This window comes from Nelumbo lutea, chromosome 1, assembly GCF_056320005.1.
Source record: "Nelumbo lutea isolate HS-2025 chromosome 1, American lotus-T2T, whole genome shotgun sequence".
Lineage (NCBI taxonomy): Eukaryota > Viridiplantae > Streptophyta > Magnoliopsida > Proteales > Nelumbonaceae > Nelumbo > Nelumbo lutea.
Window position 1 is genome coordinate 125,587,649 of NC_142684.1, and position 23,936 is coordinate 125,611,584.

A 23,936-nucleotide genomic window follows, 5' to 3' on the forward strand; every position below is an offset into this window, starting at 1 on the left:
AGTTCTATTGTAATATCTCTCCCGAAATTCCACCAAAACCGGGAACAGACCACCGATCCAGTTCTCGTTCTTTCCCTCAGATCTCTCTCATTCTCTCTCCCGACTTTTATCGAGCAGAAGCTATTGATCTGCAGCTCTGCACGCAGATCTGTCTCTCATCTTCTTAACAGAGAAATCCTTGTTTTCTCAGTTGTCAATTTTCAATTTCTTCGGTTGGGGGAGCTGACCTGCCGATGCGATGGTTGTCTGTAAATGCCGCAAGGTACGCCTCTTCTATTATCCATTGGATCCCTTATTTTACTTCACATTCCAATCTCGAATTATTTTACAAAAATCATCGATTTTATCTTATGTTATCTTTTTTTTTTCTCTCTCTTTTCACGTCCTTCTACGTTGTTCAATTCACTACGACAGTCCCGTTCTGCGCATGCGTAATTCTTTATAGTCTTTACGCGATGTCGAATTAAGAACGAAAAAGGAAAATTTCTGAGATTTTTATAATTGGTTAGAATATTAGCATATATATCGTTTGATTGCTACTTAATACCCCCATGTAAGAAAAAGGGAAAAAGAGAAAAACGTAAAACATAGAAAGGATAAAAATGTATTACTTGGAAGACCCAAATAACACTGCATTGAGCTCGATACAGTATGGTTCTAGTATTTGCCATTTTAGTTGCTAGATCGTCTGTTTGATCCTGGCCATGTGCTTCGTGCCAGAATCACCTGATTGGAACGTTTAAATGTTTTAATTTCTCAAAGTTTCGTTATTTAGCTCTTCCTTTTCATGGTTGACTTTTTATAATGAAGTGAGGTTTGAATTGCGTAACGTATTGGTTCTAAAAGTTTTTGTTAGTTGCATTACGTTCATCTTGAATTTGCATGCAATAATTGTCTACATTGTCCAAGGACTAAGACTGGTGATGTTCTGGATTCAGGCGACCAAGCTTTACTGCTTTGTGCATAAGGTTCCTGTTTGTGGAGAATGCATTTGTTTTCCAGAGCACCAAATATGTGTGGTAACCATTTATACTCCTTTCACTCCTTGTTATTTCTTAGTCTATGTACTTATCCTTTGTGTAATACTTAGGTTCTGCAATACGTGGAAACATCTAGCTGTATTATACATGTTTCCTATTGGAAATTGCTCTTTCACCAATTTATTTATTTTTCTACAAGAATGCTAGCTTTCAACAATGAAAAAGCATAATTAGGTTGTTTTTTCGTAGGTGAAAATGACATTTATTAAGAGGAATAAAGAGAGGATATTGGAAGAAACACAGACTCCATCAATATTGTGATGCAAAGAAATGAGAGGAGACATTAGGATAGAATAACAGAAACCCGATAAATAACTTGCCTAGAAACCCATTCTGGAATGAGGACTCGAAACAGAAGTTAATCTAAGAAGCTTTGGCTGGAACAGCTTTTTTATTTTCGTAAAATATTGGATCAAAGTGCTACACAAACCTGGAGGTAGCACATCCCAGCGGTTCATGCATACAATGTAATCGAGATGAATGTTTGATTTGTATGATTAGGATTAGATGCCCAAGTATATTATAACTGCTAGATTGCATATTTAAGGAACTATGCTAAAACTATCCACATTATTAGACTGTTTTGGCTATTTACTAGTAAATTGGGACTTGTTAATGCATTAGATCCATATTTAAATGCTTGCAAGTTGGACATCCAAGGGAGCCTAAAATTTCTTAATTTGAAAGAATTATTTGTGAGTTTCTTACATATACAACACGTTTATCATTTTGTCAAAGTAGCATAATGTAAATTATTAATGCTTTACACTCACGGACTTTAGTGCTGCAGAAACAATGGTTTACTTTGGTTGTATGCTTTGACAGAATGGTTTATTTGGCGACACTTTTGTTGATATTTGAAGAAATGGTTTACTTGTTAAGCTTTTTTCGTTAATTAAGACTGAAAGGGAAGAAGATAGGATGTATTAGAAAGCAACTCTATTACGGAAAGATTGAATAAAGAGGAGAACATCAAAGGAATATAGCAAATGAATAAAAGAGTACAAATAAGAGAAGCAAGACCCTTGGAACTTGGATGATTGTTGCATTCTTATCTTGTACAATAACTTAAGGGTTCAGAATTGGATGGCACCTTCACTTGGCAGCATGAGTTTAAATTTTGGTAGTTGTTGCTTTGATAGTTTTGCAACTCCAGGAATTGGAGCCCCCCCCCCCCCCCCCTTCGAAACATCAAGGCACTATTTTGATGGCATATTCAAGTCCTGATGGGTAGAAGTTTGCACACATGAGATGGAGTGATTTATCATCAGGTGGATGAGAAATTCAAGAATGGATCTTCGGCAGCATCATCCTCAAATAAAAGCAGCAAGACTGTTGGCTAGAAGTTTGCACTCTTGATTCATTTAAATGCAAATGTCTGCATATTTTCTAGCTGATTGACTTGCTAGAGAAGGTGCTGGCAGACAAGGCTTGTATTGGGGATCATATCTCCTTGCTAATTGATTATTTTAAGGGAAAGTACTAACAATGATTCTGGACTGAGCCACCAAGAGGCTGGATTTTATTTTCTGTATTTGATTGGGATAGGTTAAGGCCTTTTTTCTTGGTTGTACTTTACCTCTCATTCTTTTGTTAATAAAGTTTTGATCAATTACCAATAAAACATAGAAGAAAGTCATCCTATGCAGAAGCTTCTTTGCACCCCACCACTCCAAATGGACATCCAACTTAAAAATGTTTTCTTTGAATTCCTTTGAGTGACCAAATTGTGAAAAAAAACCATAGAGATCTTGAACTCCACTCCATGAAAAAATGCATCCCTCGTGAGACCAAGATAGCAAGAAAATAACTGGCAAAGTTAAATTCCATAATACCACTATATTGAAGAAATCAAACTTTCACCCTAGAATATTAAGAGGAGAATAAGCGACTTTGAGATCCACCTTCCTAGTCCACTAGGAGGCTTTGTATCATTTACTTTAACAACTTTGACCAAAAGTTTAATAATATATATCGCTGCATTAACAAAGCTTGACTGGCTGATAACCGATGAAAAAAAGAAAAGAAGGAAAAGGAAAAATAGCTTGACTAATCTCTCTGCTCTGGCTTCTGGGTCATTGTCTAAGTTTAAACCAGCCATATTCCATTTAAATCAGATACTCAAGTTCTTGATGATGCTTCTAGTGATTTTTTACTTGAAATACATTATTACTAATTATTTATTTGACCTGTATGGTTGTATTGTATGCTTGATTTCATTCTTTTTTCGTCATTTGATATCATTTATGGAAGGAATTAAGGGAAGCTCAAAATATTTGTTATCTCTTGATTTTTTTTTTCCCTTAAGAAAACCTTCTTCTGAGAAAACTGCCGAGGAGACATCAAATGTTGCAGAAACTTGAGTTTTCATTTATTTTCCTTTTCAATTTATGAGAGACTTACTGCATAGGTATTTCTTTATACACATATACTTACATTCTTGTTTTCCTTAAGGTTCGCACTTACTCTGACTGGGTAATAGATGGGGAATATGATTGGCCTCCTACTTGCTGCCTATGTCATGCTGTGCTTGAAGATGGAAATGATCCTCAAACTACTCGATTGGGTTGCTTGCGTATGCTATCACACAACTTTATTTACTGCCTCTTGTAATTATTGTTGCAAGTCTAGTCTGAACTTATACTTTCTTCATGGCTTATTCTCTGCTTTTTGTCAGATATCATACACACAAACTGCCTGGTATCCCACATTAAAAGTTTTCCTTCACATACTGCACCAGCGGGATATGTGTGTCCCTTGTGTTCCACTTCGGTAAGATCCATTTATACAAGTTTGACAAGGTTTCTACTTTGCGTGTGTACATGTGTGCTACCCATGGCATCTTTTTGTATTCTTGATGAATCAAAGGCAGAGAGAAGTGACTGAATCCAATCAAAGTGCAAGTATATCATAGTTTTTAAAATGTTCTTCCATTGGCAATAGTGACTCTGAATGGGCTTTGTAATCTATGATGATTAATGTTTTTCTTGAACAGCTTGCCAACCCATCAATTGCTAAACTTTTACCTCTTTCATGTAGAACCTTTGATGTACTGGAATATCACAATAAGTCAATGATTCAGTTTTGTATTTGAATTGAGGTGCAAAAGGACAAGAATTTGGAAAATTTTACTGTTCTACAAGTTAAGGTCATTTAAAAGATATCTTGTTGTAGTCTTGCAAGACTCCCATGCTATGGATGAACGGAATGGAGAAAAAAGAACAACACATTAGTGTAGTAATCAGAAAATGGCTGCATAAATGCCCATAGCCGAATCTAGGTTAGCTTTCCTTTTGCTTTTTTCCTGAAAATTTGCACAGTTAAACATATAGCCATGGATCCTAGTGGCATCTGTAATGATCAGAAGAGTCTAAGCTCCAATTCCTATTAATCATCAATAGAACAACCTTGATGTAAATAAACGTTTTCATGAAGTATCCAGTTTAGTTCAGTATACTGCATTAGAAATCCCTCACTATATCTTTTATTCCCTTAGAATACACTTTGGATCTAATCCTTATTTACTGTGGCCACATTACAGTTTTAAGTTTTAATGAACTCTTGAGGATTTCTAGGTTCCAAAGGGAGAATTGTTCCCTTCAAAGATACATTTTTGTCTCTCCTCCCAGATCTCCCCACTGCATGAACGATGACTTCCAGGAACAGGCACCACCTGGATCCAAGTCCAGTTGATTTCATTGGAGAAGCATGTCTGTTGGTCCATTAGAAGCTAGCCATTTGAGACCCACCAATCTGAAAAAAATCATAGGCTTATTTGTCTTCAAATAGCAATAAGCAAACTAGTAATAGCTTGTTCACTATTTAAATGTATGTACATGCATAGTGTACTGTAATGTGTAATCAGATACGATACATACCCAATATGACAACAGATACTGCACATACACTTCTATATATTCTCAAGCGCATTAACACTTAAACACCTTGTAAAATATTCCATTTAACAAATTATACTATAACAAATTTGTATATGTTAAAAATTTAATTATATTTGGTAATGCATGTTTTGAAAAGTTACACTTGGCTTAAAATAACAGGTATAGAAGCATGATATAAGTATATTATATGGAGGGTTATTTAGGTCACATCCCTTATGAGAAGACAAAAAACTCCCCTATTAAAGTACACAAGTGCATATTTGGTGAGTGGTAAGGTGGTATACCACTTTCCGACTACTAAGGGTATTAGGCAAGGGGACCCCCTTTCCCCCCTTCTTATTTACCCTGATTGCTGAAGTCCTGGGAAGACTTATTGAGAGGGCAGATTCTAGGAATTTGGTGAGAGGTTGGAGAATTGGAAGGGATAGTGTTCCAGTCACTCATTTACAATTTGCAGATGATACAATTCTTTCTTGTGGCGGGGATGAGATCTAGGTGGGTTAGTAATCTTAAGCAGGTGATCAATGTGTTTGAACAAGTGACTAACTTCAAAGTTAATTTTGATAAGAGTTGTGTGATTGGCATCAATATGAGTTTGCGAGAAGTGGAAGAAAGGGCTCAAATTTTGGGGTGTGAGATTGCACAGTGGCCATTGAAATATTTGGAACTTCCACTAAGGGATAATCTGAGCAAAAGGAGCTTTTGGAATCCGGTGATTGATAGATTCACAAAAAGGTTAGCTTCTTGGAAGAAAAACTACCTATCTTTGGGTGGTAGGATAACTCTAATTAAGTCAACATTGGCTAATCTCCATATTTGCTTTTTGTCTATGTTTAAGATTCCTGAGGGAGTGTGCGGGGTTTTGTTAAAACTAATGAGGGACTTCCTATGGGAACAGGGGGAGGAAAAAAGGGACCATAGAGTTAGGTGGGATGTAGTTACCAAAGCTAAAAGTGATGGATGGCTTGGATTGGGTAACTTACAGAAGAAGAATGAAGCTTTATTTGGGAAATGGCTATGGAGATTGGCAAAGGAAAGGGATAATTTGTTGGCTCAAGTAATTCTAAGTGTCCATGGGCAAGTGGCAGACGGCTGGGATGCGGGAGTCTCATCTAGGGCTACAAGAGCTTCCCCTTGGAAGTCCATCCATGTCATTCTTCTCTCATTCCTTTCTCTCATCAGGTATGACCTTTGTTCTAGTAATTCTGTGAAATTTTGGTAACATTTTTGGGTGGGAAACTCACCCTTGAAAGAGCAATTTCCATCTTTGTATTCCCTCTCGAGTTTTAAAAATGAGCCAGTATCCACCTTTTTATCCCCTACTAATTCTGCTCTTGATTGGAACCTAGGTTTTAGAAGGGCTCTTAGAGATTCTAAGTTGACACCATTTCTGATTTGCTTAAGATCCTGGATGAGGTGCTTATTGATCCCTCTAGAAGGGATAGTAGGATTTGGGTTTCTTCTCCCTCGGGTGTCTTCTTTTGTTTTTCCTTTTTCAAAGAGTTAGCCCATTTTTGGACACCCTTTCCCAGTCTTGGAAATTTGGGGTAGACTAATTCCTCCCAGAGTGTGTGCTTTCTGCTGGAAAGCATTCCTAGAAAAGTGTAACACTTGTGGATTCAAAGGAAAAGGCCTAATTGGTGTTTGTCCTTGCATTGGTGCATCCTATGTAAGGAGAATGGTGAGAGCTGCTATCACTTATTGGTATCCTTCCCTTTTGTATCAGAAATCTGGTGCTTTTTTTTTCTCTTTTTGGTTGTAGGTGGTCCTCCCCTTCAAATGTGCAGAGCCTGTTCAACATTACATTAGCGAGAGGGTTAAAAAAGAGAGTTAAATTTCTGTGGAGATGTGTATGAGCAGCTATATGCTGGACAGTGTGGGAGGAAAGAAATCAAAGAATCTTCCATGAAAAAGAAAGAAATAAGGAAGCCATCATTGAATTAATTTCTCTTAGGGTGGCTCATTGGGTTAAGACCTTAGAGCTTTTCGAAGATTACACAGCAGGAGATATCATCAAGAACTGGAAAGAAGTGGCTTGGTCAGCTCCCTCAAAAACTACCCCTTCTCCAGTTCGGGCTCCTCCAACCATGGGTTACACTAAATTGAACTTTAATGGAAGCAGCAAAGGAAATCCAGGCCCTTAAGGTATAGGTGGAGCATTCAGGGATGAAGAAGGTCAAATTATTGCCATGTATTCGGGTCCTATTGGATGGGGGGATTCTCTGAGAGCTGGAATATTGGCAGTCTTGGAAGGGATTAAAAGAGCCCAGCAGCTGAATATCAGAAAACTGGTGGTGGAAGGTGACTCTAGGCTGGTTATTAGTTGGCTGCAAAAGGAAGATTTCAGTTTGTGGAAATACTTAAATGAGAAAAAGAAATTTAAACATCTGTCTCAAAACATGGAAGTTCAGTTTCAGTGGACTAAGAGGTGTGCCAATTCTTTGGCAGACTCTTTGGCCAAGCAAGGGGTGGGAAGAGCTAATCCTTTCTGGGACGTGTTGTAATATGAAGTAAACTTACAGGGAGGGTTAAGAGATTTTACCACTCCGTCCTGTTGTATCTTTCTCTTTTAATCTCATTCTTAATAAAAGTTTCTGTTATTTATCAAAAAAAAAGGTATACAAGTGCATAGGGGTGCCTATCTTTTCAAAACATTGCTGTTGGCTTATCCACTAGGGGTATGCCTCCTTTATCAAAAATGGGATGTACTCTATTCACAACTTTGGAAGGGGTACTGTACCACATCCATGCCTGGTATTTTAGGAAATAGAGTTGTATCCCTGTTTTCCGAATCTGTCTCCATCTCAGTATATATTTCTAGGCATCATAATTTCCTTGTCCTTCAGGCACATTATAAATGCTTTTGGGGACAAGAAAGAATACCTGATCTTCTTTAAATAGTATTTGTGAAGGAAAAAGGGGAACTGCACCTATCTTGGTTGTTGAAGTAGATGATGTCAGATACCACTTCCTTTTCGTGATACTGTTGTTAAATGTCATACTCCAAACTGCCAATGTTCTATAGCAATTCAAATCTCCTAGAAGGGTTTTTTTTCCCCAACCATTATAGCGTATGTTTTTTCTAGCTTTAGAAACATTACAACAGATGGAGAGAAAGACATCAGCAATGTGTTTCAACGGGCTGAGGGAGTATACCTGTGCCAAGGCTGGAAAATCATACATCTTGAGGCCTGAAGGAATATACCCTTGTATTGAGGTTGCAAACGCATAAAGTCTGATACCAGACTTTCTTCAAGTAACCAAAAGCATACATTTCTCTTTACTTTGCATTACATGGTTTTGGCTCCTTTTACTTATATTAATACATTACTTTTATTTATCAGATGAAAAAGAAAATAAAGCATGTTTCTTAATCAGTGAGTGGGGGAGGGGGGGGGATTTTGTGTGAAAACCATATTAAGTGGCTTAGGTTTTAAACTCAAAATGATTAATTTCTCATTTGTTGTAGATGTTGTGTTATGTCGCAAATAAATCAGGCCATCTTCTGATGTTTCATCATTATTTTAACTTGTTTATTAGGTACATAGGATAATAAATATTATGTCACAAGACAAACAGACTGCCTCCTAATCAAAGAATAAATGATCATGTAAGATAAGGATGTATTTTATTAACTAAATGGGATAAGCAATGTACTTTATTTTCTGAAAAATTAACTTGGTTCACATGGTTGGCTCTATTCTAGTAACCTTCTTTTGTTGCTATTGTTACTCCTTCCAAGTAGTGTTAGATTTTGATGTGCTTCATTTCTATTTGGTGTTTTGTCAAATGCAGATATGGCCTCCTAAAAGCATCAAAGATTCAGGATCCTGTCTGCATTCAAAACTAAAGGAAGCTATTATGCAGGTAAGGTCCATGTTTTTCTCTCATATCATTTATAAAAAGGTGCCTCTTTTTTTTTTTTAATTAAAAAATGACACTTACTATCTATATAGGTAATTCTGTGATCAATCTTAAAGGAAGGTCGCTTCTCATGCCTTTCCTTGGGTTGCCTGTAACTCTTATCTGCTGGATTAATAAAATGTTCACTCATTTATCAAAAAAAATGGCTTGGTCAATTTCAGGAGGTGGTTTTTGTTGCAACTATGGGTCATTTACACAGTAGGTTCTGTTTTTGTTTTTTCCTCTTCTTCTCAAGGGTTTCGAAGTATTTTGCAAGCACATATGTCAGTTGGGAAACTCAAACAGTAGATGCAAACCGCTGCTTCTTATATGACTCATATAATAGTTCAACTTTGTAGGTATCCATATATGAAGTTCCTTTTATTTCATAAAGTCATTCTCTTTGATTGGTAACGAATCAAAAGAGAGGGTGGGCCTTGGCACAACAGTTAGGAAGAAAAAGTGATGTAGATGGAACAAGAAGCAATGTGGAAACTCCAACTTTTATTAGGTTATTTTGGATGATTTACTTAGATAAACACAACTTTCATTACCTACAGATTAATCCACAACTGATATTACGAGGGATCAGATGTACGAGTGTGTCTAGGAGTTGGTTCCATCAAAACCCTAAGTATGGGATACAGGGAGCTTGGTAAGGTTATCTTGACATCTTATGTTGAACAACATATAATTTCCAAACAGGCAAGCTAGCTTTATTAAGAACCTAGATCAATTCCATTATTAGAGTCTCCAATAAAGGAAGCATCATGAGTGAAAGAATGCCACATGACAATTAAAAACTCAAGATATCATCATTATATACTAAAATTTTGTATTGACCAATTCACAAGGTTAAAGGGACATACCTAGTCTGGCATTGCATTCGTTCAAGTTTCAATTTCCAATTGCAGTTTCTGTAACAACATCAGTTTATTGGTTTATGTTGGGCTAGGCCAAAATGATTTTTATGTCCTTGATCATAAAAGTCATAATCAGAAAACATTTATACGTTGGGTTATTCAGCATTTATCCCATACCCATTCTCACGCCATGTTTTATGGACAGAGGTACTGTGGATAAGATGAATGGTCCATCTAGCAGTATTACAAGTTGATTTGTTGGACTGGCCATCAAAAAAAGTTAATTTGTTTAACCCATTAAGTGAAGGCTTAATGATCTTTTTTGACTTATACTTTCATATATAGGGAGGCATAATTTTCAATTTTGGCTTATTCAATCATGACATGTAAAAGGGAGCTCATGTAAGATTATTTAATTTTTATAAAGATTATGCTTTGGCTAATCTTCCATTGTTATGCAGACTGGTTTGGAAAAGAATTTGTTTGGAAATCATCCTGTTTCACTGGCAACTGCTGGGTCCCGCCTTCCTCCTCCTGCTTTTGCTTCTGATCCACTTATGCATACTGGAGGCAGAGAGAAAAATAATTCAAGTTCTTTAGACTCCATAAAGGACCCGGCCTTGACATCTCTAGTAACTGAGAAGACAAACTTGGTTGAAGGGTACCCATCTACAACTGGAATAGACTCATCAAAACTTTCTTCTACTGATATTGTGGAGATAGATGGTTCTAGTTCAGTGGGAAATCAATTTGCATCTGATCTGGAGTCAAACTTCATCAAAAGTGCAAGTCCTGTTGGTGTACGTGGACATTTGCATTTGAAATAGATAATTAACCTGAACTTTCTCTGATTGTATATTTATATTTGACGTACTTCTTCCTTATGTTTATACATACCTTACTGCTGTTTGATACATTCTTCTATGATTAAAAATCATTGCAGCCTGGTGCTACAACAAGAAAAGGTGCTTACCATGTTGACAGGCAGAATTCTGAAATTTCATATTATGCTGATGATGAAGATGGTACCCAGAAGAAGTACACTCGAAGGGGTTAGTAGAACGTCATCCATGTTTTATAACCGCTATTTCTGGATCATATGAACCTTGTTTTAGGACAATTCTTGCAAACATAATTTTGATGTGGTTGGTGATGGAACAAATCTAGTTGGGTACCTCTGGAAACTGTGAAAAACAAGATCAATATATTCTTGTTCCTTGATTTTAGTGAAATTAATTTGATTTTCAATCCATTGTAAAGATTTGAAAAACCATGCTAATCTCAAGCAGCTATAAGTAGGGATGTTTGTAATGCTGCTAGACTTCCTTTTTCCATGGGGAACATTTCTGAAGTTGTGTAGAGTATGGGACTTCCCTATTTCACTTATACTTCTTTACTCACTCTCAACTTCCCAAGAAACTGTTCAACCTAAAAGTGCAAGCTTTTAGGTGAGGTCCCTTAATAGGTTTTTATTCTCTAACATGCCCCTTCAGGTAAAATCCCATCGGGTTTGAAGTGTGGAAGCACGGGGCCACTCATACCTTGTGCTGAAATTTAATTAATTATTATGGGGTTGACAAACTTGGTCAAACAGGCTCTAATATCATCTCAAGGAACTGTTCAACCTAAAAGCTTAAGCTGTTAGGTGAAGTCTCTGAATGAGTTTTTTTTCTCTCTAATACCCACTTTTATATTCATTTTTATACTTTGTTTTTTCTAGAAAGGACATGGTTAGATAGAAGACCAAATAGCACCTGTTAGAAAACATGATCTGTTACAGGGAGCTAGTCTAGAAGAGCTAGGGGCAGACTGAGAAGGACTTGGTGGAAGTAACAAGTAAATATGGGACTGAACTGAATGGAATGGTGAAGCAGGATTCATCTAGCTGATCCCATATAGTTTGGGACAAGGTCTAGACGATGATGATATTTTATTTTTCTTTCTGTAAGGATGTATCTATCCAAATTCACTTAATTAATGTGAAACTATTCACCTTTGGTCTCTGATGTTTGTTGGAACGATTGGCATTGAAGGAATATAATAAACTTCAGAGGAATGATTTAGAATTCAGGATTATCCAATAATATAGTTTTCCAGTTGAGCTTCCTATTATTGATGATGAACTTGTTTTTCAGAAAATTGAAGGATGTTGGACAGAACTGTTCTGATTGCCAGTGTTTTAATTTGGCAGTGCATGTCTATTTTTGTCTTCAACTCTTCATGTATTAGAAATATTTCAACTTTGTTCCCACACGCTTCTGTTGCATCCCTGTATACTGGATTTTGCCTGGGCTAAAACTTTATTCAAAGAGGCTAGCATAGTGCTCTTTCTATGGGTCTAAAGGTCAAAGCTTGGATTTCATGCAAATGGCACAGAAAATGGATGTCTCAATCATAAAATATCATGTTGAGGTCCCCTGGACTCCTAAAGAAAAAAAATGACAAAATGATAAAGGTTCTGGTTGGGTTGGCTGATCACTAAATGATCAAGGTTCTTGTATGGACCTTTTACATTTATGATTAGTGTATAATACAATTTTTTTCCCTCAAAAAGAAAAAAAAAACAGTGAGGATTTTTCCAAATTGTTGGCCATCCTTATCTGGAATCAGCTAGGTGCCTAGCTGAGTGATTTCCAGACATCAATCTGAGTGGATCTTGACTCTTGAGATACTCTCCTCTTTCAGAATGATAGGTGTTTGATTTAACAAACTCAAATGCCAAACTATTATACAACAAAAGTTGGTTAGTATATGCATTTATTGGACTTAAAAAACTGAAATATCAAGCACGAAATTATAATTCTAGGAAAATTTTATTTTTTCATTAACCATGATCTTTGGGTTTCCCATTTTTCTTTTGATTATATCTTGTTGAAAATTGTATGCCTTGGTTCCTCCTGCTGAATTTCCATTTGAAGTTGCTTTAATCTGTATGGCATTGAGAAACTAAAAGGATTCTTATTGCAGGTCCTTTCCATCATAAGTTTCTAAGGGCTTTACTACCTTTCTGGTCTAGTGCACTGCCAACTCTACCAGTGTCTGCACCCCCACGCAAGGATAACACAGATGATGTTCCAGAAGGCCGGTTGCGTCATCCAAGGCCTTCAAGGATGGATCCAAGGAAAATCCTCCTCATAATGGCAATCATGTACTGTTGTTACACTTTCTTTTCTTTTCATCTGTTTGAGCTTCACATCTTTTTTGCTTGGGAGGGGTTGGAATCAAGTTTTAAGACTTCCAGCTAAACCAATTGGATTATCTGCATTTCTGAAGTGATACTGCAGTCTGCAGCACAATTGATGCTTAAAAGAGAGCAGGGAAATGCATTGGGATGAGTGAGACAAGCTTTCATTCCCTGCCTTCTAGATCAAAATCCTCCTAGTTGGTTAGTTGGAACTATATGATGCAACTACAGTTGGCTTCATTCACGTTCGTGTTTGCCATTTGTGGGGCACAAAACAGGAGAAAAAGAAAAGACAAATATGAATATACAACAGAAACAGAGGGAATCATTGTTATTTAGCTGACTATTAGTCCATGAATTTTTGCAGGGCATGCATGGCAACAATGGGTATCTTGTATTATAGACTGGCACAACGCAGTCTTGGTGATGACCTGCCCGATGATGAGCAACAATGATTATCATTGAAGATACACATGACGACAGTACTCTTACAGATTTTTGGTTACTGGGACCTTAATCCCGTTGACCCTGCCCTGTTTTCCTTATGTTGAGTACAGTTTGGCTACTTGTGTTGTTGTAACGCACGGATTGTTGGATTACAGCAAAAATGTCACACAACTCCTCTTAGCTCTCTTGCTTCTTTATATGTCCTTCAAATGTGCATTGTCCAAGTTGAATGGAAGAAATGGATTAAGGTTAAATGTCTAAGGGTTTCATGAACTTGGGGTTGGTCATTATTAGTTATTTCTTTCCATGGACTACTGATATAGTTATTTGGAAAAGAAAGGTCAAGGCTAAGCCAGTATAATTAGCTCAGTTCTGTGCCCCTCCCCCACTTCTGTGTTTCTCTGCAGTTGGATGATACTTAAAATGTCATGCTTTGAGTAGATCATTGTTCATATATACGTAGTCCATTATCCTGCTAGCTCCATTTCATCATGAATGGCATCTTGTCTATATATTCCTTTTTTCCCCTGCACTTAGCAAAGAAGCTTTGCAGCTAGGAGTTGTAAATGCAACCTGGTCACATTTAGAAAGGCCTTGTGGCATAACTTTGTCTTGCATATCGTTGAATCAAGGTTTTCGTGATTGTGATCGTGATTCAATACTCGTATGTGACCTTGTTTCTGACAGTACCGTTGTTTAATGGATGTCGACCAATCAAAATTCTAATGTTCTTCACTTGGGTAAACAGTCTGGGAAATGTATGGCTCATGGATCAATGAACCACGGTTAAGCATGATACAGTCCACGGTTCAAAGTATTGACATGTATCAGCCCGTATTGGCCAATACGTATCGTTTTGGGACCCCTTTGATACGCCCCTACAGTGGGTGTATCAGGGGTCTGACCGGTTTAGGGGTGGAGGAGCCTTAAATTGCCCCCCTGAATCGGTTACGAAAGAAAAAAAAAAAGCGTGAAAAGCTGTATCGATTCGCCCGATAAGTTCATACTGATATATCGGATAATATCCACTCAAACCCAAGGGAATGAGTTTACCAAAAAGGCAAAAACCGAGGGAATGAAAACCTTCATTGGAGTTGAATATGTTTACTTCAAGAATGAGGGGATGTTCTTAAATCATTGTCACGACACTCTTTCTATCGCTATTTCTATAGTTACAACTTAGACGCATAAACATAAACAGGGGGAATGTGCTAACGAAATTGGACCTCGTCCTGTACTTTTTCCGTCACGTACAAATTGCAGTGTGGTGATAAAAGGCAAGGTTCAAAATAACGATACGTTGGTATGGGAGTATTGGGCAAATCGATATAGCTTTTCATTTTTTTTTTTTTGCAACCGGTTCAGGGGGGCTGGTTTAGGGCTCATCCACCCCCTGAACCGGTCAGACCCCCGATACATCCACTGTAGGAGAGTATCGGAAGGGTCTCAGAACAATACGTATTAGCCGGTACAGACCGATATGTATCAATACTTTGAACCTTGATAAAAGGAGGGTTGCATCAAATTGACATTTGACACTAAAATTTTTATCAAGCCTTATGGCATTAAAACTTTTTCTGGCGTACCCATGATTTTCTCAATTTGGTCTTTGACTCTGTTATTAATTAACCATATTTAGAAATCCAATATAATAAATGGACTTGAATAAAAATACAAGATATATATGGAGATAGTTTCAAGCAAGACTTATTTTTCTTATTATCTTCTTTTCTGTTAAAGAACCCCCTGCATTATGGGGTCAGTGACAAAGATCCCTTATACTTTATTTTGCAATAAAGACCCCTGAACTTTATCTATTAGACAATGACCCCACCGTTAGTATTCTGTCAGTTAACTTCCAAAAAAAAAAAACATTCACCTGATTAAAGTATTTTAAATCCCCAAACTAAACTGACCTTTCTTATTTATTTGAAAGGTGACAAGACATCACCGACTAGATCACCATAGATTCCAATAACCACGGTGACGATTGATTTGTTCAATCCTCTTCAATTGGTGGTTTCTATCTAGAAATCCACAAGACTGGTGATCTTGTTAGTTGTGGCATTCTTTGGTTTCACCTTGATTTGTTCAATTCTCTTCAAGTAGCATTTTGGTCCCTATTATGTGAAGGATATCAAGAGACTTGGAAAGGCCAGTATTACAAGTCTTTTGATTGTCCTATTCTGTTATTTGTGGGTAACCGGTGGTGAATGTTGAGGGTGAGTGGTGATTGGCACCAACAGAGGGTAGAGGCGGAAGTAAGGGGAAAGGAGAAAATGGTGATTGATGAACAACAAAGACTGAGGAAGGGAATACGAAGATTAGATTAGGTTAGGGCTTAAGAGAAAAGGACAATAAAAAATAAAGATAATTCAAGTAGGTATTTTGGTAATTTGATGTGTACTTAAGGCCTAGGGGATATTTATCACCAGTAAAAGTTCAGGAGTATCTAAAGGAGCAATAGGGTGATGCAAGTTCTAGAGATCTACCCATTAAACCAGTCCAAAAAAATGTGTAAGCCAACACTTTCATGTGATTCCTGTGAAGGATTATGAGCGCAGAAGGAGCGGAGCTCTGTGAGAAGTTTGATTCCATGCAATCAGTTGTCTATTGCATCATTATGACATTCCAGGGAGTATCTATCACTGTTATATTTTACTCTATCTTACGGGATCTGCTACTTAGTTGAATGGTTTTGCTCATCTTTAGATAGTAGTAAGCACACTGAACCGATTTACTTATGTAGTGTTGGTCTACTTACATAAATATGTTTCCTACTATATTTGCCCTGTTAGTCTAGTTACATCCTGACTTTTCGTTGGGTTTCTCTCTTTGGTTTTATTATTGTACTAGCATTCTATCTAGTCTTAATTTCTATAAGCTCTAGTATTTTCTTATAGTATTTTTGAACTTTTGTGCATTCATTTGATGTTACATCCATCTATTTTCTCCTCGTTACTTGTGGCGGCTTGGTGGTGAAAGATATCCCACCGATGAGTATGTGTCATTATTTCAAGATTTGGTAAATCTGTCTTCAATTTTATCTTTATTCCACCCTTTTTTTAACTTCCTAGATTCACCAACTTTCATATTTCTACTTCCTTTCTCATGATCTTCTTCTTCCTGCAATGAACTATGGACAATTTAGATGCCCTAAATGAAGCCTTTCAAAATATGCTTCATGTTAATAATATTCTGGGTATTGATTTTGTTGATATTTGTCCACACCTTCCTGAAAATCTCCAAGATGGCTGGATTTTTTCTTTCATTTGCCGCTTGTTTCCTCGCCTTACTAATCAATTCTATGAACTTGAACATGGCCTTTACACCCTCTGGAATCTAGACCCGAATCGTCTCCTTATGACACCCTTTCAACGAGGCCACTTTCTATTATGATTCAGGTATGAGGAAGATTAATTAGATTGAAGTTTGGGCCCAACTACATGATTTTCCTTATGAATTTCTTTCAAAAGACATAGGTAGGCCCATCTTTGAATATATAGGTCCTACCTATCATATTATAGTCATTCAAAACTATATCCGAGCCAAAGTTTACATTACGATTGACCAGCCCCTTAAAACTGGTTGTTTTTACAATATTATGAATTGAGTGTCTTTTTGGTATGAAGATCTCCCCTCAACATGTTTTCTGTAGTTGAGTCGGACATCTTTACCGACGATGTTCTCAACACCTCCCCCATATTCCTGGTTGGTCTTTTGAATAATATTGTAACCAAAGATCCATGCATCTTCCTAGTCCTTGGTTGAGAGCCAAAATTCCTATGCAATAGAACTGACATCGCCTCTCCTTCTGTAAATTTGCCCATCTGTTCAGCCAGACAATGAGCGAACTTCCCCGGTGACTTCACAACCTATTACTTCCCCATCACAACCCCACCATGCACCTTCTAATCCTGATTCCACCTTGGCTAGAGTTACATCATCCCTCTCTACCTCCCACCCTTCCACTAATAACCTCCCTCTATGTAAGTCTCCTAAAAAACCTACCATCTAGCCCAACAAACTCAGAATACCCTCACCCATCTACTCTTTTCGGATACTACAGGCACCTCTTCTTCTAGGGGAAAACGTCATCGAATTAATCTTCTAGAAAATCTTGAGATTGAAGATACTCCTGATCTACCCATTTATTACAGGCCTGAATCTTCCACTCAAAGTAACCAAACTAATAGAATACTTACTATTATTTAATCTTATATGAAAATCCACAATGAGCTAGTCAACCAAAATAGAGAAACATTTGATCTAGAAAATCCTCCTACAAGCGCGCCAGAACCGGTCAGTTATCTCTTTCTAACTTTTACTCCTTTTTACTGAACAAGGTGGTGATGGCTAGCCCCCAACAGCCACAACACCGCCAATGTTGATTATGAGTTGGAACTGCCATGGGGTAAAGCTCCCTAAGGTAGTTCAGGGTCTAGGAATTTTGGTTAAAAAAATATAACCTGGATTTTATTTTCCTATGTGAAACCAAAATTCCATAAGATAAAATGCAATATATAGCTAACCCTTTTCACTACTCTAATTCTTATTTAATTCCTCCTGAAGGACGTGTTGGAGGATTAGTTGTTTTTTTTTTTTTTTTTGAAAACTAGTATCACTGTTTTCTCTCTTTTTGGTTCATTTGAGTTATGTTTTTCTTAAAATATCTTCTCCTCCTACTCTTGAAAATTAGTTGCTAGAATTTATTTATGGTCCATCAATAAAAGCCCATAGAAATAAGCTTTGGTCAAATCCTAATCAATGGCTATAGTCTGTAAACCTACATTTTTTACCTATTGAAGACTTTAATGAGTCAGATACAATCATAATTCAAGACCTAACTTCCTCTAAGAGATCTTTTAGGCTTACTTCTACAAAGTACCGTAATTTAATATTATATCAAAATCTTATTGAAATCAATATTCAAGGAGGTAAACTTAGTTGGTCTAATAAAAGATCTACTAGACTTATTAGCAGAACTCTTGATAAAGCCTTAGCTACTCCTGATTGGATCTCAACTTTTCCACATGCCACTCTTACTTTATCTGATCGTTGGGTTTCTGATCATCACCCTCTTATTCTAGATATCACTCCTAAAAAAAATCAATATCCAAAACCCTTCAGGTTTTATGAAATGTTGTTATCAAATAATTCTTGTAGAGATGTAATCCTAAATGGATGGAATTTTCAAATATTTGGATATCCTACCTATAGACTCTCCTTGAGGATGGATCATATTAAAACTAACCTAAGCAGTTGGTGGAAATCGAAGTTTATTGATCCTCAACACAAATTAAGTGAATTAGAAAGGCAGATTATTCAAGTGGAGCAATCTACCCCTTGGGATCAAACAAAAATTATGTCTTTATATAAGAGTTATGATGATACACAATCACAAATTGAGTGTTTTTGAAGACAAAGATCTAGGCAACTCTGGCTGAATTTGGTTCTAGCAATGGAATGTCTGACTCGGATGATTGTTAAAGCTGAAAATGATGAGTAGCTCAAAAGCATCCAAATAGAATTACCCCTACTATTTCTCATTTACTTTTTGCATATGATATTCTCTCAATTTTTAGAAGTCATCAAAATGAACTAGACACCCTCAAAATCATCCTTCATTAATTTCAAAATTCTTTTGGGCAACTTATAAATTTAGAAAAATCAGGCATCTATTTTAACAAAAATATCCACCCTATGCATCAAAGAATGATACGGAAACAACTGCAAATGAAAGCCCTTCCTAAAAATTCGAAATATTTAGGTCTCCCTTTGAGTTGGAGGCAAAATAAACATTCCCAACTATCTTTCATTCTGGATAATCTTAAGGCTAAACTTAATAGTTGGAATGCTTCTATTATAAGTCAAGCTGGGAAAAGAATCATTATTCAATCTATTCTTCAAGCTATCCCTACTCATACCATGACTATAGCCCAACTTCCCCAAAAAACTATTGTTGCTATATATCGAATTATCAAAAATTTCTGGTGGGTTAAATAGGACACTAATCCTCATCCTTATCATTGATGTGCTTGGAGTAAACTTTCTCTTCCTAGATCCTATGGTGGATTAGGTTTTAGAGATATTAAATTGGTGAATTTAGTCTTATTCAAAAAACTAGCTTGGAGATACCTTAATGAGCAACATAAATTATGGGCCCAATTATGGAAATCCAAGTATCTTTCCACCAACGCAATTTTCCCTTACTCCATTCCCCGATCAAGCTATTTTTCTGGAGATTTATTACGCCAAAAATTCAAAGTCTTTTGTAGGAAGTCTTTTTAGTTTTAGAATCTTCTACTTGTAAAATTGACCAACTCCCTTGGATCCAAAATGGTGAATCTTTTCAAATGATAAATCATCTCATTCCAACTAGTATGTTAAACCTTACCTTCACAAATCTCATCACTAATGGCAATTGGAATATGTCTATACTTTGAAATTACTTTGATAGTAACCAAAATTCTTAGATCCTTCAAACTCCTATCCGTACAACAAATACTCATGTTTCTTGGATTCAGACCAAACATTCTTCAGGTAAGTTTCTATCCTTAGTAGCATACAAAGATTCAATTCAGCCTTATATGCCAAGACTTTCTGACCAATTCAAATATTGTATAGAATGGATTTGGTGCCTTCCATGCCCCCCTTTATCAACTATTTATTTGGCATCTTATTCAAGGTTATATCCTTGTTAAGGAAAAATTATTTCTAGAAATTAAGATCTAACTTGTATGTTTTGTCATACTTATCCAAAATCCTTGACTGATATGTTTCTAGAATGCCCTTTTACCCAATCCATCATATTTTTATCTCCTTGGAATATCAATTTAAATAACATCTCTCATTCTTCTTAGATTAACTGTATTATTGAATTTAATCATCATATTCCAAAAATACCTATGTTCATAAAAGTACTTAACTAGTATGCTATAGCTTTATACTATATTTGGTTTGTGCACAATAAAAAAAAAATAGAGATTTAGTTGTTTCAAGTGTGTGGATTATCCTGAAGATTAATACTATCTTTAATGGTATTCTTGATTCACAACCTCTTTCACGAACAACCCAGGAATTACCTCCACAACTATGTTTACATTTGAAATCAAATAATGATTGTCTCATATTCATAGATGCAGGGAAAATTAACCATTCTCTTTTTAGTTATGGTGTTATCATCCTTAATACCCAGCTGGAATGTCTTCAAGTTACAGGAGGTAGAAAGCATTTGAAATCAGTAAAGGAAGCTAAAATTTTTGATATCTTTCAAGGAATTTACCAAGCATGTCAACTAAGAAAATCCAATATTTTAATCTACTCAGATTGCCAACTAGCAGTTCATGCTTCAGAACAGAACTTCTTTACATTGTTTGACCTTAAGATTGTTAATGCAAACAAAAAACATGTTTCTTTCTTTTTAGTCTATTCATTTTTTAGTTATTAATTGGAGGTATAATGTTCATGCCCATCAAGTTTCCAATTGGAGTAAACATATTACACAATATCATTTTTTGTTAATTCACTATCCTCCATCTCCATCAGATGTACAAAACTTTGTCTTTTTCTCCTTTTGTTGATACACTAATTTCATTTTTCAAAAAAAAAAGTTCAGAAGTTCTTTGTAATTTATCCCTATATTTATTTTCACATTAGGCTCCATTTGGAAGGAGTACAAATACAAATATGTACTGTGCAAATATATACAAAATAATACAAAATATAAGGTTTTACGCTCTACATATTTGTATTTGTACTCCTTCCAAACTGAGCCTTAATGTCGAAATCATGAAACGAGATATATGAATACGATAGCTTTGGTCTTTGACTCTTAGTCCTATGACCAATCTAATATTATTGTCACGAAGAGGAGACATATAGATATTCTCATCATTGTCGTGGAAAGTTGAAAACGAAAGTTGAAACATCGAGGTTGTGTGTGATTTGGTACTAGAAGTATATAGTTAGAGGTTTGGGTTAACATTCTTTATGCAAAAATGAGGGATAGTTAGGAGATCCATCATCCAATGACCTACTAGATGCTCTCTTTTAACATTTAAGTTGGCTAAGGTGAGATTGATACAACCTCATAATTAAATTTAGTGGAATAATCCAATCTTTGTAAAACATAACAAACATGTTTCACAAATAATTATTGCACTACTTTTGTAGTTTATGTTGAAGACTAAGGGCCTATTTGTTTCCTCTTAAATCTTATCTCTTAAGAGGAACCTTTTAACTTTAAGAGAAAAATGGTTGTTTGTTTCCTCTTATCTCTTATCTCTTAAAGTGCAATCATACAACTTTTTATTTTTCAATGATACCCTCAAAAAGTTGAACAAAAACTCTAATATATGGGGTCAAAATGGATATTTGATAATTTTCAGAATTTAGAGTTCAGAACAACATTCTTTGCATTTAGAGTTCAGAGGAAAGAAAAGTTCACCAATACTAATATACATCTTAATATAATTATTGCACTTTTAAATGTCAGACTTCAAAACAAATGAACAGGTCCTAAGAGCGATAGCCAATTCATATAGGCCGGCAGAGAGAGAAAGAGAGAGAGTAGGTGGACAAGGACAACTTACCATAAATGTCCTTGTGCTTTCAAATCTACTTGTCTTTTCTTTTTTTCCATCTTTGTCATCGCAAAGGTTATTTTTGTCAATCGATGTGTTTGTGGATGTTAATTTCAACCAAGCAACCAAAATTTTGAAAACGTAGAAGCCACCGGCATTTTATCATTGAGCCTAGCTCAAGGTTTTGTTGGGTCGGGCATGCATAATCCAGCTCAAGGTTTTATTGTTTAACCTTCAAAACTGAGCTAATACAGCTAAAGATTTACAAAACAGCTATCTCAACATAACCAGTTTGTTATGTTGTCGTATTTTGCAGGCCTTTAGGATCCATTCTTTTTTTTTTGTTTTAGAGGAGGGAAAGTTAGTAAAGGGATTTTAACTCCCATTGATCAAGATACTAAGGTTTCTTTTTTTTTTCAGATTGAGGTCCATGAAAAATTATGTGTTTGCAAACAATGAAAATAAGTGTGAATGTAAATATAAAGACTGTAAAGCAGTCCACATAAATTGCAAAGTTGGGTTAGTTTTGCATTGACAAATTTACCTTCTTACCAAACGGATTTTTAGCTGTAATGGATGCAAATACAAATTCAAATAGTGTATGCCTTTTTTATCAAAAGTCCACTTGAATGCAAATTTACTTCTTTTTAGGGAGAATGACGGTTCAGCCCAAGGTTAGAATCTTTAGGCCCAAAATACAGTTGGGGTGGATGCCAGCAGTTGATGCCAATTCATTGGCGGGCATTGGTGTATAAAGTGATGGTTTTTGACATTTTGAATGGTTATAGATCTGCAGTGGAATTCAGAAAACTGCATTGGACCCGTCTGCACTTTTTCGTTCTTTTTATTGATGTACTTTTACATCTTATTATCAATGTAAAAATGCATTGGAAAATGTGTTATATGTCATTTGTCGGTGCATAAATGCAATGTTGCCAAACACAGGCAAAAGTGAACTAGAGTGCAAATTTACCCTTAATCGGGATTTACACTCTATTTGCATCATTTCCAAATGCAACATTCATATCATTTACTCTGGTAAATGATACCTAATTTTTTCACTTAGGAGAAAGTTGCCAACACTTGGATGGGACAAAATTGACTCTTTTAATAATGGATTTTTATGGCTTAAACAATCATTGCCTTATTTACTTAATAAATGAAAGAACGTGTGTAAATGTACGTACTTGGATAGATTTTTTCTAAGAAATACTTACCTAAGTGCATTTACCCAGATAAGTAACCTCCCCAAAAGCCAATGAAGCCTTAGGATGACATATCAATCCCGACCATCTTTCTTTATTCTTGCAGCAAAATTCCCTCAAACTTTGATATTGAGGGCTTAGGAGGAACCCCCCCCCCCTTCCCCCACACATTCTCCCAATGCCTGAATGTGAGTCTTATTGGCGGTGAACATTATTCGGTTAAAACTGAAGTACTGAACCGAAAATTTTGGTTTCGGTTTTTTCGATTTTTGGGTATTTCAGTTCAGTTAATTTGGTTTTTAGGAATTTCAGTATTTGGTTTTGATTTTCAGAGTTATAAATTAGATTAGTCTAAAAAACCAAATTAACGAAATTCATTATATAATATGTAATATATAATATACAATATATAGCATATAATATATAATATGCTATATATTTATATATTAATATATTATATATAATGTATTATAATTAAATTGAATTTCATAATATATATTATAATATATAATATATATTATAGGTATAATATATAATATTATATATATATATTAATTAAATTTGATTTTTAACCGAAAATCGAACCGAAAATTTTGGTTTCGATTATTTCGATTTTCTTGTAATTTGGTTTCGATTCAGTTTTCATCTTTTTATTTCCATTTACTCAATTCGGTTTTTAACCGAATAAATCGAATGCTCACCTGTCTTCGCCTCTTCTTCTCACACCCTCGTTCCTTTTAATTGTTTGTTTAATTCACTACTTAATTACAATTAATTCCTTCTAAATGATTGGCATTAGACACTCTACCC

General features: G+C 35.8%; 1 protein-coding gene across 1 annotated transcript; it reads left to right on the forward strand.

The window, feature by feature from the left end:
- On the forward strand, positions 1-13,705 carry LOC148877372 (uncharacterized). The gene is made up of 9 exons (XM_088985841.1): positions 1-262; positions 939-1,019; positions 3,495-3,615; positions 3,718-3,812; positions 8,735-8,806; positions 10,167-10,505; positions 10,649-10,757; positions 12,673-12,853; positions 13,257-13,705. The coding sequence occupies exons 1-9, from the start codon at positions 239-241 to the stop codon at positions 13,342-13,344; spliced, it is 1,110 nt and encodes a 369-aa protein (XP_088841967.1). The 5' UTR covers positions 1-238; the 3' UTR covers positions 13,345-13,705.
- Positions 13,706-23,936: the final 10,231 nt, after the last annotated feature.